We start from the raw sequence: 14,862 nt of genomic DNA, 5'->3' as shown, positions 1-14,862 counted from the left end.
TGAAGATTTTTTTTCTAATTACTGCAAATGTTCTACCAGTTTCCGAAAACAGTATACTCTCTCCTTTTAGTCAGATGTTTAAATGGTCCTTATTGATGATACATTCAGATTACCTCTACTTATTTGTCTACCTAACCTGTTTAATTGACTATATCACTGGCTTCCACTCCTGACTCCTCATGTGCCTTTTGTTGGGTGAGGCATAATTCCCACTCCTCAACTTGGTCACATGACTGGCCTTGTCCAATAAGCAAATGTAAATGCAGAAATGTTTGCATAAGTGAGCTTGGCCCCTCTTGAACTTAAGCCACAAAAATGAGAATCAAGCCAGCCTGCTAGAGAATGAAAATAGAAGTAGAGAGACATGGAAGACGCCAGACTCATTTCAGTCTTCCCAAGAGAAGTCAGTCTAGACTTCTAGTCATTCTAGTCTAGTGTAAGACAATCTCCAAAGTGAATGAGACTAGCTGATAACCCCCACTTCCATACTGCACAGTCATCATTGTGTACTCAAACTTACGTACCTGCCAACAAATAAAACAACTATTCTTGACACCAATGTGTGGGTTTAATTTTGTTTTTATATCTCTCTGTATTTTTAATTTTGGCTTGGCAATTTCAAATGCTTATATATAAGCATTCCTGATTATTATATCCCAGTCATAGTAATCTCTCATCAATTTAAAGAAAGAACTGTCTTCTGTATCCCATTTATGAGAAACTTATACCTTGAATTATACTATACAAAATTTTATTTCTGCTATTTACTTAATTTGCATTTGCCTGATGCGTTTAAAAATACTTATACGGACACCTAGGTAGCCTGGGTAGCTCAGTGGTTGAGTATTTGCCTTTGGCTCAGGGAGGGATCCCAGGTCCGGGATCAAGTCCTGCATCAGGCTCCCTGCGAGAAGCCTGCTTCTCCCTCTGCCTGTCTCTGCCTCTCTCATGTATAAATAAAATCTTTAAGAAAAAAAATACTTATAAAAATTGTACATGCTAATTATTAAAAAAATAGATTACACAAAGTATAAATGCTTTCCATTAAAATAAACAAATGTTTTCCATTGCTGATGTTTCCAATAATCATTCATTTTAAGTTTTCACAATCACCTTGTGCTAGTTTCTAGCTACTAGTCTCCAATACAGTATCCAGTACATGGTGAATGCTCAAAAAAATATTTGCTGGATACATAGGTATGTGGGTGGACTGATACACAGTATGTGCTGAACACTTAGAAACTATGTGTTGGATCAATAGGTAGGTGGGTGGATGGATGACTTGTTGATTTAAGGTTATAATACCAGGTCAATAATAAAGTAGGCTGAGAAATGAAAACAGAACTGTAGAAATAGTGGAGAAGTGATATAGCGGTTGAAAAAGTAGAAAGAGAGAAAAATGTCATAGCTGCAAGTCTGTGTCACTGTATCACATAAATCTACTGCCCTGTTTCTGTAGCTTTATTTGGTCTATCACTTCAACCAAGTTAACACTGTGGCCTTTTCTAGACTCTTATTCTATTGTCCATAATAAAAAGACCCTTAACCACTTCAGACACTTCTCCATTTGAATCTCTAAGAGCAGCTGTATAAATACTCCTGACATAAAACTGTGAAAGGGGATGCTGCCTGACTTCAGCCTAGGTCATGATCCTGAAATCCCTGGATCGAGTCCCATATTGGGCTCCCTGCATGGAACCTGCTTCTCTCTCTGCCTCTCTCTCTCTGCGTCTCTCATGAATAAATAACTAAAATCTGAAAAAAAAAAAAAAAAAAAAAAAACTGTGAACAGAACTTCAACTACACTGCTATTTTTCACTTTACTTTCCTAAATTCTTGCCTTCTTTTAAGTTACAAGATGTCAGTAGGCCAGGATTTCCTCCTTTTATTTAGAATAAGACCTCAAAAGAAGGAATTCTCCAACAATACTTAGCACTTCTCCTTCATCTGTTCCAAAATATATGCATGGTAACAATACATTTTGTAGGGATCCCTGGGTGGCGCAGCAGTTTGGCGCCTGCCTTTGACCCAGGGCGCGATCCTGGAAACCCGGGATCGAATCCCACGTCGGGCTCCCAGTGCATGGAGCCTGCTTCTCCCTCTGCCTGTGTCTCTGCCTCTCTCTCTCTCTCTCTCTGTGTGTGTGTGTGACTATCATAAATAAATAAATAAATTAATTAATTAAAAAAACACAATCCATTTTGTATCAAAATTCAGTATGGATATGCACACATGCATGTACTCACACAAAAATTAAGGGGAAAAAAGCTCACTGAAGCAATATTTAACCTAAATGCAATGCACTATTATTTTTCTATTCTACTGGATTTGTTTTTAAAGTGGATATTATCTATTACATTTCCATTGCTGTTGGGGATCATGACCAGCATTTGAAAACTAACGATCTGATTCATGATTTGAGTACAGAGAATGGGGATCCCTGGGTGGCGCAGCGGTTTGGCGCCTGCCTTTGGCCCAGGGCGCGATCCTGGAGACCTGGGATCGAATCCCACGTCGGGCTCCCGGTGCATGGAGCCTGCTTCTCCCTCTGCCTGTGTCTCTGCCTCTCTCTCTCTGTGACTATCATAAATAAATAAAAATTAAAAAAAAAAAAATCTGTTGAAGTACAGAGAATGTATTTGTAAAGAATAAAATATCTTTGATCAAGAACTTCCTGGACCTATAAATACACCTATAAAAACAATGCACTACTAAGGCCTGAAAGTCCTATTCCATATACTATGGATGTCGTAATTCAAACAAACAAACAAAAATGGGTGAGGAAGAGAGATACAATCACATAATTGCTTACTAAGAAAATTCATAAACCATAAATGTTTAAAAATTAAAATATTACAATTAAGAAACAGGATATAAATCTGGAGGACTGATTTTGATCCATTATAACATTTAAATAAATATAATTATACAACAGGCACAATATTATTTTATTATACTTTTATCTTTAAAAGATTTTTAATTTCTCAAAATCACAATTACTGCATATACATGCATAATTACAATTTTTCTGAGACCAAAAAATTTTATGTACAAATACCCTCTAGAATTCCTACATGACAGAACAATACCTGCTTAAAAAAATTCGTCACTGTTAGAGTAGCAGGTCGAAAGCTGGTCAAGTTACAAGCATCATCTCCACTTGTTGTCCTTTCAAGTGATCGTCTGCCAACAATACTAGAATTCCTCCTTTCTGACCAAGACCCTTTTCTTTCTATCAAGGGGGGAAAAAAAAGTATAAAATTCATTTTCATAATATTTAAAATTTGTTTTAAAGCAGCTTTGCAAATACAGAAAAAAAAACCATTAAAAGTGAAAATTATCTATTCAGCATATTGTTTGTAGTAAGAATTTTACTTTCAGATGGGTGACTAGGTTGCACAGTCAGCTAAGCATCAGACTTGATTGGGCTCAGGTCCATGATCTCAAGGTTCTGAGAACGAGCCCGGTGTCAGGCTCCGCACTCAGCACAGAGTCTACTTAAAATGTTTCTCCTTCGTGCTTGCTTCGGAGGGACATATACTAAAAAAGACTGTTCCTCCCTCTCCTTCACTTTTGACAAATGAATACTTCTATGGAAGTGGTATTTTCTCTAACATATATCATTTGCTTTTTCATTCCTTAAAGCAGTGCCCTGAAATTACAAAGCCACCTTCTTTCCTCTTCCAGTTTGGAGAAATTGGTGTCCACAATAATAGAGAAACTTAGAACTCAAGTTCACTCCCTCTTTCTCAAATAAATATATAAATCTTAAAAAAAAAAATTCATTTCTGGAGAGATCAATAAAGAAGCACTGTACCTAAATCTTCTCGTTCTTTTTAAAATTTCTCCAGTGTAAAACAAGTTTTTACTACACAAAATTTATGCAGATGACCAAAGATGAGCTATGAAGAGCAGCTACAAAAGAATTATGCATTTATTGGGAAATATTCACACAATGAAAATTTTAGTCACCATATAATAGTCCCCCAGTCTTAGCACTTGAATTTGAAAGAGACTTTTAATTCAAAGTCCTTGCAAGATTGGGATCCCTGGGTGGCGCAGCGGTTTGGCGCCTGCCTTTGGCCCAGGGCGCGATCCTGGAGACCCGGGATCGAATCCCACGTCGGGCTCCCGGTGCATGGAGCCTGCTTCTCCCTCTGCCTGTGTCTCTGCCTCTCTCTATCTCTCTGTGACTATCATAAATAAATAAAAATTAAAAAAAAAAAAAACAAAGTCCTTGCAAGATAACCCTGTTATTCAAAACCAAATAAACAGCTATATTGCAGATCAACAAGGAAACAGAAGACTTAAAACTATAAACAAACTAGACATAACAGACATCTATCTATACTACATATCAGCAAGCAAAAGTAGAATACATGTTCTTCTCAAGCACACACAACTTAGAACATTCACCAAGGTCTCATCTATAAGACAAAATAGAATAAATTTAAGAGGCTGAAATCGTATAAAATATGTTCTCCAACAACAATCAAATCAAACCATAAATCAGTTACAGAAGAAAATATGGGAAATTCATAAACATGTGGAAGTTAAACAGCAAACTCTCAAACAACAAGGGTAATTAGGAAATAAGATGTATAAAAATTAAAACACAATATCCCAAGACATATGGGATGAGCAATGCTCAGAATGCTCAGAATAAAATTTACACCTATGAGTACCTATTAAAATGCCTATTGGGATCCCTGGGTGGCTCAGTGGTTTACTGCCTGCCTTCAGCCCAGGATATGATCCTGGAGTCCCGAGATCAAGTCCCACATCAGGCTCCCTGCATGGGCCTGCCTCTCCCCTCTGTCTGTGTCTCTGCCTCTCTCTCTCTCTCTCTCTCTCTCTGTCTCTCATGAATAAATAAATAAAATCTTAAAAAAATAAAATACCTATTATATTTTTTTAAAAAGGAAGAAAACTCTCAAATCAGTAACTTAACCTTACGCTTTAAGAAACTAGAAAATGAGAAAACTAAAATTGAAGCAAACATGACAAAAGACTCAAAAAAAGACAACACATAAATGGCAATAAATGAAACAGAAACTAAAAACACATCCATGAAATGAAAAACTGGATCTCCAAAAAGAAAATTTTAAAAATGTTAGCTAAATGAGTAATTTAAAATATAGACAGGATTCAAGTTACTAAAAATCAGGAATGAAGGAAGAGACATCACTACGGTTCTTAGAAAAAGGATTATATTACAATATTATGAATAACTGTAGGAATTAGATAATTTACACAAAATGAACCTTTCGGGGATCCCTGGGTGGCTCAGCGATTTAGCGCCTGCCTTTGACCCAGGGCACAATCCTGGAGTCCCAGGATCGAGTCCCGGGTCAGGCTCCCGGCATGGAGCTGGCTTATCCCTCTGCCTGTGTCTCTGCCCCTCTCTCTCTCTCTCTCTCTCTCTCTATGTCTATCATGAATAAATAAATAAAATCTTTAAAAAAAAAAATGAACCTTTCTAGAAAGAAACATAAAACTGAAACTAATTTAAGGTAAAATAAAAAATATAAAATGATCTAAAACAAGTGAAAAGATCTATTTAGTAAAGAAAAAAACTTAACACAAAAAGACCAAGCCAAGATGGCTTCACTAGAGAATTTTTCCAATTTTTCAAAAAACAAATATCTCTTATAGAAAAAAATAATTAAATAAAATACTGGGAAACATATTCTAACATCTACAAAAAACTTACATACCATGACCAAGTGGGATTCCTCCCAAAATGTTAATCTTACATTTCTTAACTAATCTTGTTTAACATCCAAAACCCAATCAACTAATGCAAGACACCCTACTAAACGAATATAAGACAAAAACCATACAAGACAACTCTAAGGCAGAAAAAAGATTTGACAAAATTCATCATTCTTTCCAGATAAAAACATTCAAAAAGTTAGGAATAGAAGGTAATTTCATCAATCTACTAAGCTACATTTATGAAAAATCTACAGAAACACACTTGATAAAAAAAGGCTGAATGTACTCCTCCCAAGGTCAGGAACAAGAAGAGGATATCCACTCTTGCCACTTTTATTAAATATTATATAGGAGGTTATAGTTAACATTGTATAGGAGGCTCATTAGAAAAGAAAAAAATAAAAGACATCCAGACTGAAAAAGAAACTAAACTTTTTGTTATTTACATATGACTTGACCTAGTATAGAAAAAATCCTAAAGAATCCAGGAAAAAGAAAAAAAAAAAAAACACTGTAATTAGCAAACATGTTAAAAATGATTTCAAAGTTCAGGACAAATATTCAAGTCAATATTCTATACGAAAGAAGTAAATATTCTAAAAATAAAGTTAAGAAAACAATTACATTTAAAATAGCATAAAAAACAGTAAAATATTTGGGTATACATTTAACAGGAAAAGTGCAAGGCTTGCACACTGAAAACGATAAACTGTTGAAAAAAAAAGTTAAGATCTAAATAAATGGAGAAACGTTCCATGGATTGGAAGATTTAATATTGTTAAGAGGGCTTGGGGCAGCCCGGGTGGCTCAGCAGTTTAGCGCAGCCTTCAGCCCAGGGCCTGATCCTGGAGACTCGGGATGTAGTCCCATGTCAGGCTCCCTGCATGGAGCCTGCTTCTCCCTCTGCCTCTGTGTGTGTGTGTGTGTGTGTGTGTGTGTGTGTGTGTCTGTCTCTCATGAATAAATAAAATATTTTTCAAAAAAATTAAAAAAAAAAAAATTGATAGCTGATCCTAAATTTCATATGAAACTACAAGGGCCAAAATAGGGAGGGAAAAAAAAAACTTTAAAAAAGATAATAAAGTTGGAGGACTGTTCTCTCCAATTTCAAAACTTATTGCAAAGCTAAAATAATCAACACAGTATAGTACTATCAGAAGCTCAGACACATAAATCAACGGAATAGAAGTGAGAGTCCAGAATTCAACCCATATATCTATCATGAACTGATTTTCAACAAGAATGGCAAGACCCTTTGCTGGAGAAAGAACAGTCTTAGCAAATGGGTGCTGGGACAACTCATTATCTACATAAAAAGAATAATGGTTGGACCTCTACTTCTCATGTAGCCAAATAAGAGCTATACCTATAAAATTCTATAAAGCATACAAGTAAATCTTCCTGATCTGGGATTAGGTAATGTTTTCTTAGATATAACTCCAAAAACACAAGCAACAAAAAAAAGGAGAAACGGAACTTCATCAAAATTTTATATCTCTGTGATGCAAACAATACCACCAAAAAAATGAAAAAACAACCCACAGACTTGGAGAAAATATTTACAAATCCTTAATTAGATAAAAGATTTTTATCCAGAATACACAAAGAACTCTTATAACTCAATGACAAGTAAATTTTAAAAAACACGTAAAAAATTAGCATACACTAGAAAACAAGACAAAACAGATATTAAAAATAAAAAGGGCAAAGGATTTGACTACGTATTTATCCAAAGAAAATATACGAATAGCCAGTGCAGTAAAATAATACTAAAGATCGTTAACTATCAAGGAAAGGCAAATCTAAACCACAGTGACAAACCTCTTTACCCACACTAGGATGGCTGTAATCAAAGGACCAGATAATACAAGTGTTGGCAAAGATATAGAGAAATTTGAACCTTCACACACTGCTAGTAGAAATTTTAATGGAGCAGCAACATTGAAAAAGAGCCTGGTAGTTCATTAGTAGGTGAAAGAATTATCATATGACCTAACAATTAATTACCAGTTTAAAACCAAAAGAAATGAAACATATATTCAAATAAAAGCTTGTACATGAACATTAACTGCAGTATTTATACTAAACGAATAGTTTAAACAACCTAAATGTCCGTCAACTGATGAATAGACAAATAAAATGTGCTATATCCACGTGATGGACTATTATTTGGCAATAAAAAAAAATTAAATATTGATACATGCTACAACATGATTGAACTTTTAAAACATTACACCATGTGAAAGAAAGTATTAACAAGGGGATCCCTGGGTGGCGCAGCGGTTTGGCGCCTGCCTTTGGCCCAGGGCGCGATCCTGGAGACCCGGGATCGAATCCCACATCAGGCTCCCGGTGCATGGAGCCTGCTTCTCCCTCCGCCTGTGTCTCTGCCTCTCTCTCTCTCTCTGTGACTATCATAATTAAATTAAAAAAAAAAAAAAAAAAAGAAAGTATTAACAAAAGACTACATATTATATAATTCTATTGATAAGAAATGTCTAGCATAGACAAATCCATCTATGTCTCCACAGACTAAAGAGATCAGAGATTGGGATCCCTGGGTGGCGCAGTGGTTTAGCGCCTGCCTTTGGCCCAGGGCGCAATCCTGGAGACCCGAGATCGAATCCCACGTCAGGCTCCCGGTGCATGGAGCCTGCTTCTCCCTCTGCCTGTGTCTCTGCCTCTCTCTCTCTCTCTGTGTGTGACTATCATAAATAAATAAAAATTAAAAAAAAAAAAAGAGATCAGAGATTGTTTAGGGTTGTCTTTGGGAATTGGGGAAGAAGGGAGAGTTACTGCTAATGAGTAGAAAAGTCTTCCAAATTAGACTGTGGTGACAGTTGTAGAACCTTGTGAATAGACTCAAAAAAAAAAAAAAAACCACTAATAAATTAGACACTTTAAATGGGTGAAATGTATAGCATATGAATTACACCTCAATAAAGCTGTGGGTCGGGGGGAAGGCAAGAAAAAAAAAACCCTGAATGCCTCTGAACATTGCAAGGTGTACAAATAAAACAAGCCAAAAAAAAAAAAAAAAAACCCAAAAACAAATAAAACAAGCCTATATAGAAAAAAATTAAAAAGTATACATTTAAAATATTTTATATAAAACACTCTTACCTCCAGTGCTTATTTCCACCTCTGTAGAATCTCTTTCCAAACTCCCTGCACTGCTAACAATATTCATTAAATGGATTGCAGTCCAAGCAAAAGGCATGCGATACTTCCCAAGTCTTTGACAAAACTGATCAGCTTGACTTTTCAGCTTCTCCAATTTTTCCTTATTCTGCAAAACAAAACTTTATACATTATATAATTATGCTCAAAAGAAATGAATTAAAGACTACTTCATAATACATAAAAAGGGTAAGAACTCGCAATTCTCAACACAGATGGAAAAATAATCTATACCTTTCAGAGATCAACTAACACTACATTTATCTTAACCACTGAATAATTTCAATCCATTCTATAAATGTATGTGCAGAGTAAGTCCTTCAAATTTCTCTTTGTGATTATCTCATCTTGGTAGGAAAGAAAGGAGAGCAAGTGTCAAACATGTTTATGTATTACAAGTACTATTTTATGCAAAGAAACATAACCATGTTCTAGCCAATAACTGCTAAATACAAAATATTCAAGGTTATGACTTACTAAATTTTATTATTCTAAAAAAGATGGAAGTAGTTGAGCCACTTGGAACTAATCCTTAATTTATGGCAAGAAAAGGAATAAGGTAAGGTGGGAGTGGGGGGCACAAATAGGCTAATAACATATAAACTCAAAATTGTAATTAAAGAAATAAAGAAAAAATTATTACAAATGGACTAAACCCTAGAAATAGACTGATGGTCCAAACACTATGTAACTATCTAGAAGATACCATGAAGCTGGCCCAATTTTTAGGCTGTCCTGGACACAAACGCTAAGGTGGCCTAGGAGAACTAACCAATGGGGAAAGCCAGAATACAGTAACCCTGATTTCAATCAGCTAGCCAGGGACCAGAGAACAGTATCATGTCCTCAGGTCTACCTATATTAGCAGAAAAAGCTCAGTTCCTGTACTAATTTCATAAAGACAGAAAGCAAAACATATTCTAGATTTTGGTAACTTGTCCAGTATTCCTCAATCATACTATCCTGGCTGTTTCAACTATTAAACCATGTGGTCAAAGATCTAAGATCTTCTGTTATTTTGTAGCTAACACAGGGTATCTGAAATTTGGTACCAACTTTATATGAATTACTTCTGCTTTATATATTGATCCAGATTCTAAAACTTAGTCATCTGATAGCAAAAGATAGATTGCATTTTCTATTTTTACTGTATTCCTCAATTATCTGCAGCTTGACAGAGCTCAAGAATAGTCATCTCACTATGAAGTTTTATTATCAATATCACTATTTTGTAAAACTATAACTATTTTTGAAAATTATGGTTATTTGGGAATTAAGTACATTAATTTCTCTTCAAGAAAAAAATTCAGAGTCAATTAGTTTGGGGATGAGAGAGATTTTGAAGAATAACACAGCACAGAGGCACCTGGGTGGCTCAGTCTTTTAAATGTCTGACTCTGGATTTCAGCTCAAGTCATGATCTCAGGATTTTGAGATTAAGCACGGCACTGGGCTCCCATTGGATATAAAGCCTGCTTAAAATTCTCTCATTCAAAAAAAAAAAAAAAGTTCTCTCATTCTACCTGTCCCTAGCCACCACTCGCTGAAAAAACTGACATATGACAAAAGCTAGGTGGCAAAAAAGATAAAGAAGAAAGTAATTAATTGGGTAGGTCAATAGAAAATAATGAATTAGTAGTGAAATTCCTTAATATGCTTTGTATAGTATTCTCCCAAAGAATAACTTCGGAAATCAGAGGATGTTTAGGGTTGGGTTTGAGGATTTAGGGGAAATGGGAAGAAAACTATATGACTATAGTCATATAGATGGGAAATGACTATAAAAGTGAGAAAAAATGTGAGGCATGACAATCTACCTTCGTAGCATCTGCTTCTTTGAAAATCATATATGGTTCTGCACACTCTCCAATGTCACCTTGCTGTAGAACTTTTTCTAGCTGTCAAAGAAAAAAAAGTAAAGACTAATTAAGCTGAAAGAAAAAAAAAAAGCAATCAGCCAAGAATGCAAGGATGGTTCAACATTAAAACCAACCTTTCAACATAAAGTACATTAACAGAATGACAGAAAACACACATGATCATCTCAAGTGATACAGAAAAATAACTAGGCAAAGTTCAATACCCTTTGAACGCTAGGAACATTCAACAAACTAGGAATACGAGAAAGCTACCTCAACATAATAAATGCCATATATGGAAATATCAGAGCTAAAATCATATTCAGTGGTGAAAGACTGAAAGTTTTTCCTCTAACATCGGGAACAAGATATGGATGTTCACTTTTGCCGATTCTATTCAACAAAGTACTGGAAGTCTAAGCCAGAGAATAAAGCAAGAGAAAGAGAAAATATAGGACCAAATCTGAAAGGAAGAAGTAATTGTCTTTGTCTGTAGATGTAATCTTCTGCACAGAAAAGCCTATTACACACACACACACACACACACACACACACACACACACATACACACCACGGTTAAAACTAATAAATTCCACAAAGTTACAGGATACAAAATCAACATGCAAAAATTAGTTGTATCTCTATACATTAATAATGAACAATTCAAAAAGGAAAGAAGACAATTCCATTTACAGTAATATAAAAACAAAAAATATAGGTATCCCCCACTTTTAGAAAGCTCCCATTATGCCACTTTGCTTTTACAAAAGACCTACAATACTAGTTTTCATTAACTGAAAGAAATCTAAAGTTCCACCTTTATAAAAAAAAAAAAAGGCAAAAAGCAAAAATAACATTCAACATTTGCTCTTCAGTTGCCAGATATATAGGCAATATGCACCTTGAGAAACAAGAGTGGCACTGCCAACCCTCTTCCCTGGACACTATACTCAGCATCTTAGCATCAAGCTGCCATAGCTGTGAACTCTATATATGAGCATCTGGGCTTTATCTCAATTTATTTTGTGCCTTTGTTGGCAAGATTATATCCAATGGTAGCAGGAAAGCCTAAGAGAGCTTATTTTTGGAGGTCCAAAAACACTCAAAAAAATTTCCATATAAATAAATGGTAACTGTTTTTTCACTTTATGCCATTTCAGCTTACAAAAGTTTCATAAAGGCACTCTTCTTCCAGATAGCAAGGAAACCTGTACTGAGAAATTAACCAAAAAAGGTAAATGATCTGTAATCTGAAAACCATAAAACACTGGTAAAAGAAATTGAAGAAGATATAAAAAGACATCCCATATTCATGGACCAGAAACTTTAAAATCCTTAAGATATCAATTCTACACAATGCAATCTAGGGATTTAGTGCAATCTCTACCAAATCTCAAGGATTTTTGTTTGCAGAAATAGAAAAATTCATCCTAAAATTCATATGAAATTTCAAAGAACCTTCAATAATCACAACGAACCTTTATAAGGAGAACAAAGCTGGAAGTCTCATATTTCCAGATTTCACAATACAAAGCTACAGTTATAACAAAAATTTGATACTGACATAAAGACATATATATAAATGAATGGAACAGAATACAGCCCAGAAACAAACCTTCATGATTTTCAACAAGATTGCCTAGATCATTAAATGGGGAAAGGACAGTTTTTTCCAAAAGTAGTATTTTAAAAACTATATATCCAAATGTAAAAGAATAAATTTAGGCCCTTACCCTTTATCAAATACAAAAATTAACACAAAATTAATCAAAGACCTAAATGCAGACCTAAAACGTAAAACTCTTAAGAGAAAAATTAGAAGCTTCATGACACTGGAATTGACATTTTCTTGGATTTGACACAGAAAAGCAAAGGCATGGGGAGCCTGGGTGGCACACACGGTTAAGCAACAGACTTGATTTCGAATCAGGTCATGATCTCAGTGTTTTGAGATTGAGGCTCATGCAGGGCTCCACACTCAGTAGGGAGTTTGTTTAAGACTCTCCCTCTCCCTCTGCCCCTCCCCCTACTCCCTGTCTCTCTCTCAAATAAATAAATCTTAAAAAGAAAAAAAATAAGCACAAGCGCCCGTGGGTGGCTCAGTTGGTTAAGCGTCTGCCTTCAGCTCAAGCCATGATCTCAGGGTCCTGGAAGTGAGTCCCACATTGGGCTCCCTGCTTAGCAGGGAGTCAGCTTCTCCCTCTGCCCCTTACCCCACTCATACTCTCTCTCTCTCTCTGAAATAAATAAATAAAATCTTGGGGTGCCTGAGTAGCTTAGTTGGTTAAGCAGTTGCCTTCAGCTCAAGTCAGGATCCCAGGGTCCTGGGACCAAGCCCTGCACTGGGCTCACTGCTCAGCAGGGAGCCTGCTTCTGCCTCTCCCTAAGCTGTCCATCCTCCTTATGCTCTCTGGCTCTCCTGGGTCTGTCAAATAAATAAAAAATCTTACATACATACATACATGCATATATATCTTTTAGAATGATCTTTTTTAAAAAAGCACAGGCATACCTCAACAAAAAATTAAATTAAAATACTTTTAAGGTTATTCTGTTATCATTACCTTAATGATAAATGAAATGAAATTAAAAAAAAAAAAAAAGCAAGTTTATCTTCCCCTATTTGTAGGTTTCTTTCAATGAGCTTTGTTTTTGTACTCTAAACTTCCATAAAAAATAATCCAAACAAAATGGTATATTACTCCTTCACATATTTACCAGAAAACAACTAAGCTGTTAGACAGAACCCAGGGGGCACCCAAGGGGCACCCAAGTGGCTCAGGGGTTGAGCGTCTGCCTTTGGCTTAGGTCACAATCCCAGGGTCCTGGGATGGAGTCCCACATCAGGCTCCTCGCATGGAGCCTGCTTCTCCCTCTGCCTATGTCTCTGCCTCTCTCTCTGTCTCTCATTAATAAACCTAATTTAAAGAGTTTTAATAATAATAATAAATAAATAATAAATTAATAAATAAAACTCTTTAAAATAAATAAATAAATACATACAATACAATACAATACAATACAATACAATACAATACAATACAATAAACAAACCCCAAAATGAGCAAGGAATTAATAATCCTGGCTCAGGGCAGCCCAGGTGGCTCAGCGGTTTAGCGCCGCCTTCAGCCCAGGGCATGATCCTGGAGACCCCAGATCAAGTCCCACGTAGGCTCCCTGCATGGAGCCTGCTTCTCCCTCTGCCTATATCTGTTCCTCTCTCTCTCTCTCTCTCTCTCTCTGTGTCTCTCATTAATAGATAAGTAAAATCTTTAAAAATAGTAATAATAATAATAAACCTGGCTCAGCCAGAATTCCAGTATCTCGGACAATGATATATTGCACTAATAGCTCCAATTCTTCACCCTTCCTTTACCCTGCTCATTGCTACATGACGTGGGAATTCCTCTGAATAAAAAGGCCGGCCAAGAATATATCACAACTCCTTGATTTTGTGTTCTGTCACGTGACTTGTCTTGGCCAACGGAATGTTAGCTGGATGTGACCTAAAGCTTAAAAGGTGCCAATGCAGGTGGGTCTGCTTTTTGGCACTTCTACAATCACCATGAGAATGTGCCAGATTAGACTGCTAAAAAAGAGACATATAGAAAAGTACAGCTTCAGCTGAATCAACTGACCCCTCCACTGCACCAACAGACAGCTGCAGGAACACAAACCACCTGTATTGATTAACCACCAGACAACTCAGATGCATGACCTAAGTAAGTGCCTGTTGTTGCATGCTACTAGGATCTCTTTTTCTTCGTGTATAGCCATAACTCACCAGCACACAGATCAATAGAATTCTTCCTCTCAGGAAACAAAACCATCCCGCTGCACCACGAGTGATTTAAGAAAACCTCCTAAATTAACATTTTCTTTAAAATTTTAATATTTTAACTTGTTCAATTTTTTAAAATTATAAAAAAGCTTGTTCTATGTATACACATATATTTGTATACATCTATATTTTATAAAATTGACATCATACAGTAGTTTTGTATCAGATTTTTCACTAAATATTATACACCACATGTTTCTGTATCACTAAAAATTCTTCCAAATTGTGGTTTTATTTGTCATGTATCGCATCATATGAATGTAA

General features: G+C 35.8%; 1 protein-coding gene across 9 annotated transcripts in view; it reads right to left on the bottom strand.

Moving 5' to 3' along the window:
* Positions 1-14,862, bottom strand: part of DOCK7 (dedicator of cytokinesis 7) — a 220,919-nt gene that overhangs the window by 150,633 nt on the left and 55,424 nt on the right. For all 9 annotated transcript variants that reach the window (XM_041769969.1, XM_041769970.1, XM_041769971.1 and 6 more), the window contains exons 10-12: positions 10,716-10,796; positions 8,842-9,007; positions 3,090-3,232 (exon numbers count right to left, since the gene is read on the bottom strand). In XM_041769969.1, coding sequence (XP_041625903.1) covers positions 3,090-3,232; positions 8,842-9,007; positions 10,716-10,796 — 390 coding nt within the window. The remainder of the gene's footprint in view (positions 1-3,089; positions 3,233-8,841; positions 9,008-10,715; positions 10,797-14,862) is intronic.

The sequence above is a fragment of the Vulpes lagopus genome, chromosome 10 (assembly GCF_018345385.1).
Source record: "Vulpes lagopus strain Blue_001 chromosome 10, ASM1834538v1, whole genome shotgun sequence".
Lineage (NCBI taxonomy): Eukaryota > Metazoa > Chordata > Mammalia > Carnivora > Canidae > Vulpes > Vulpes lagopus.
This window is presented reverse-complemented; position numbering and strand designations above follow the sequence as displayed.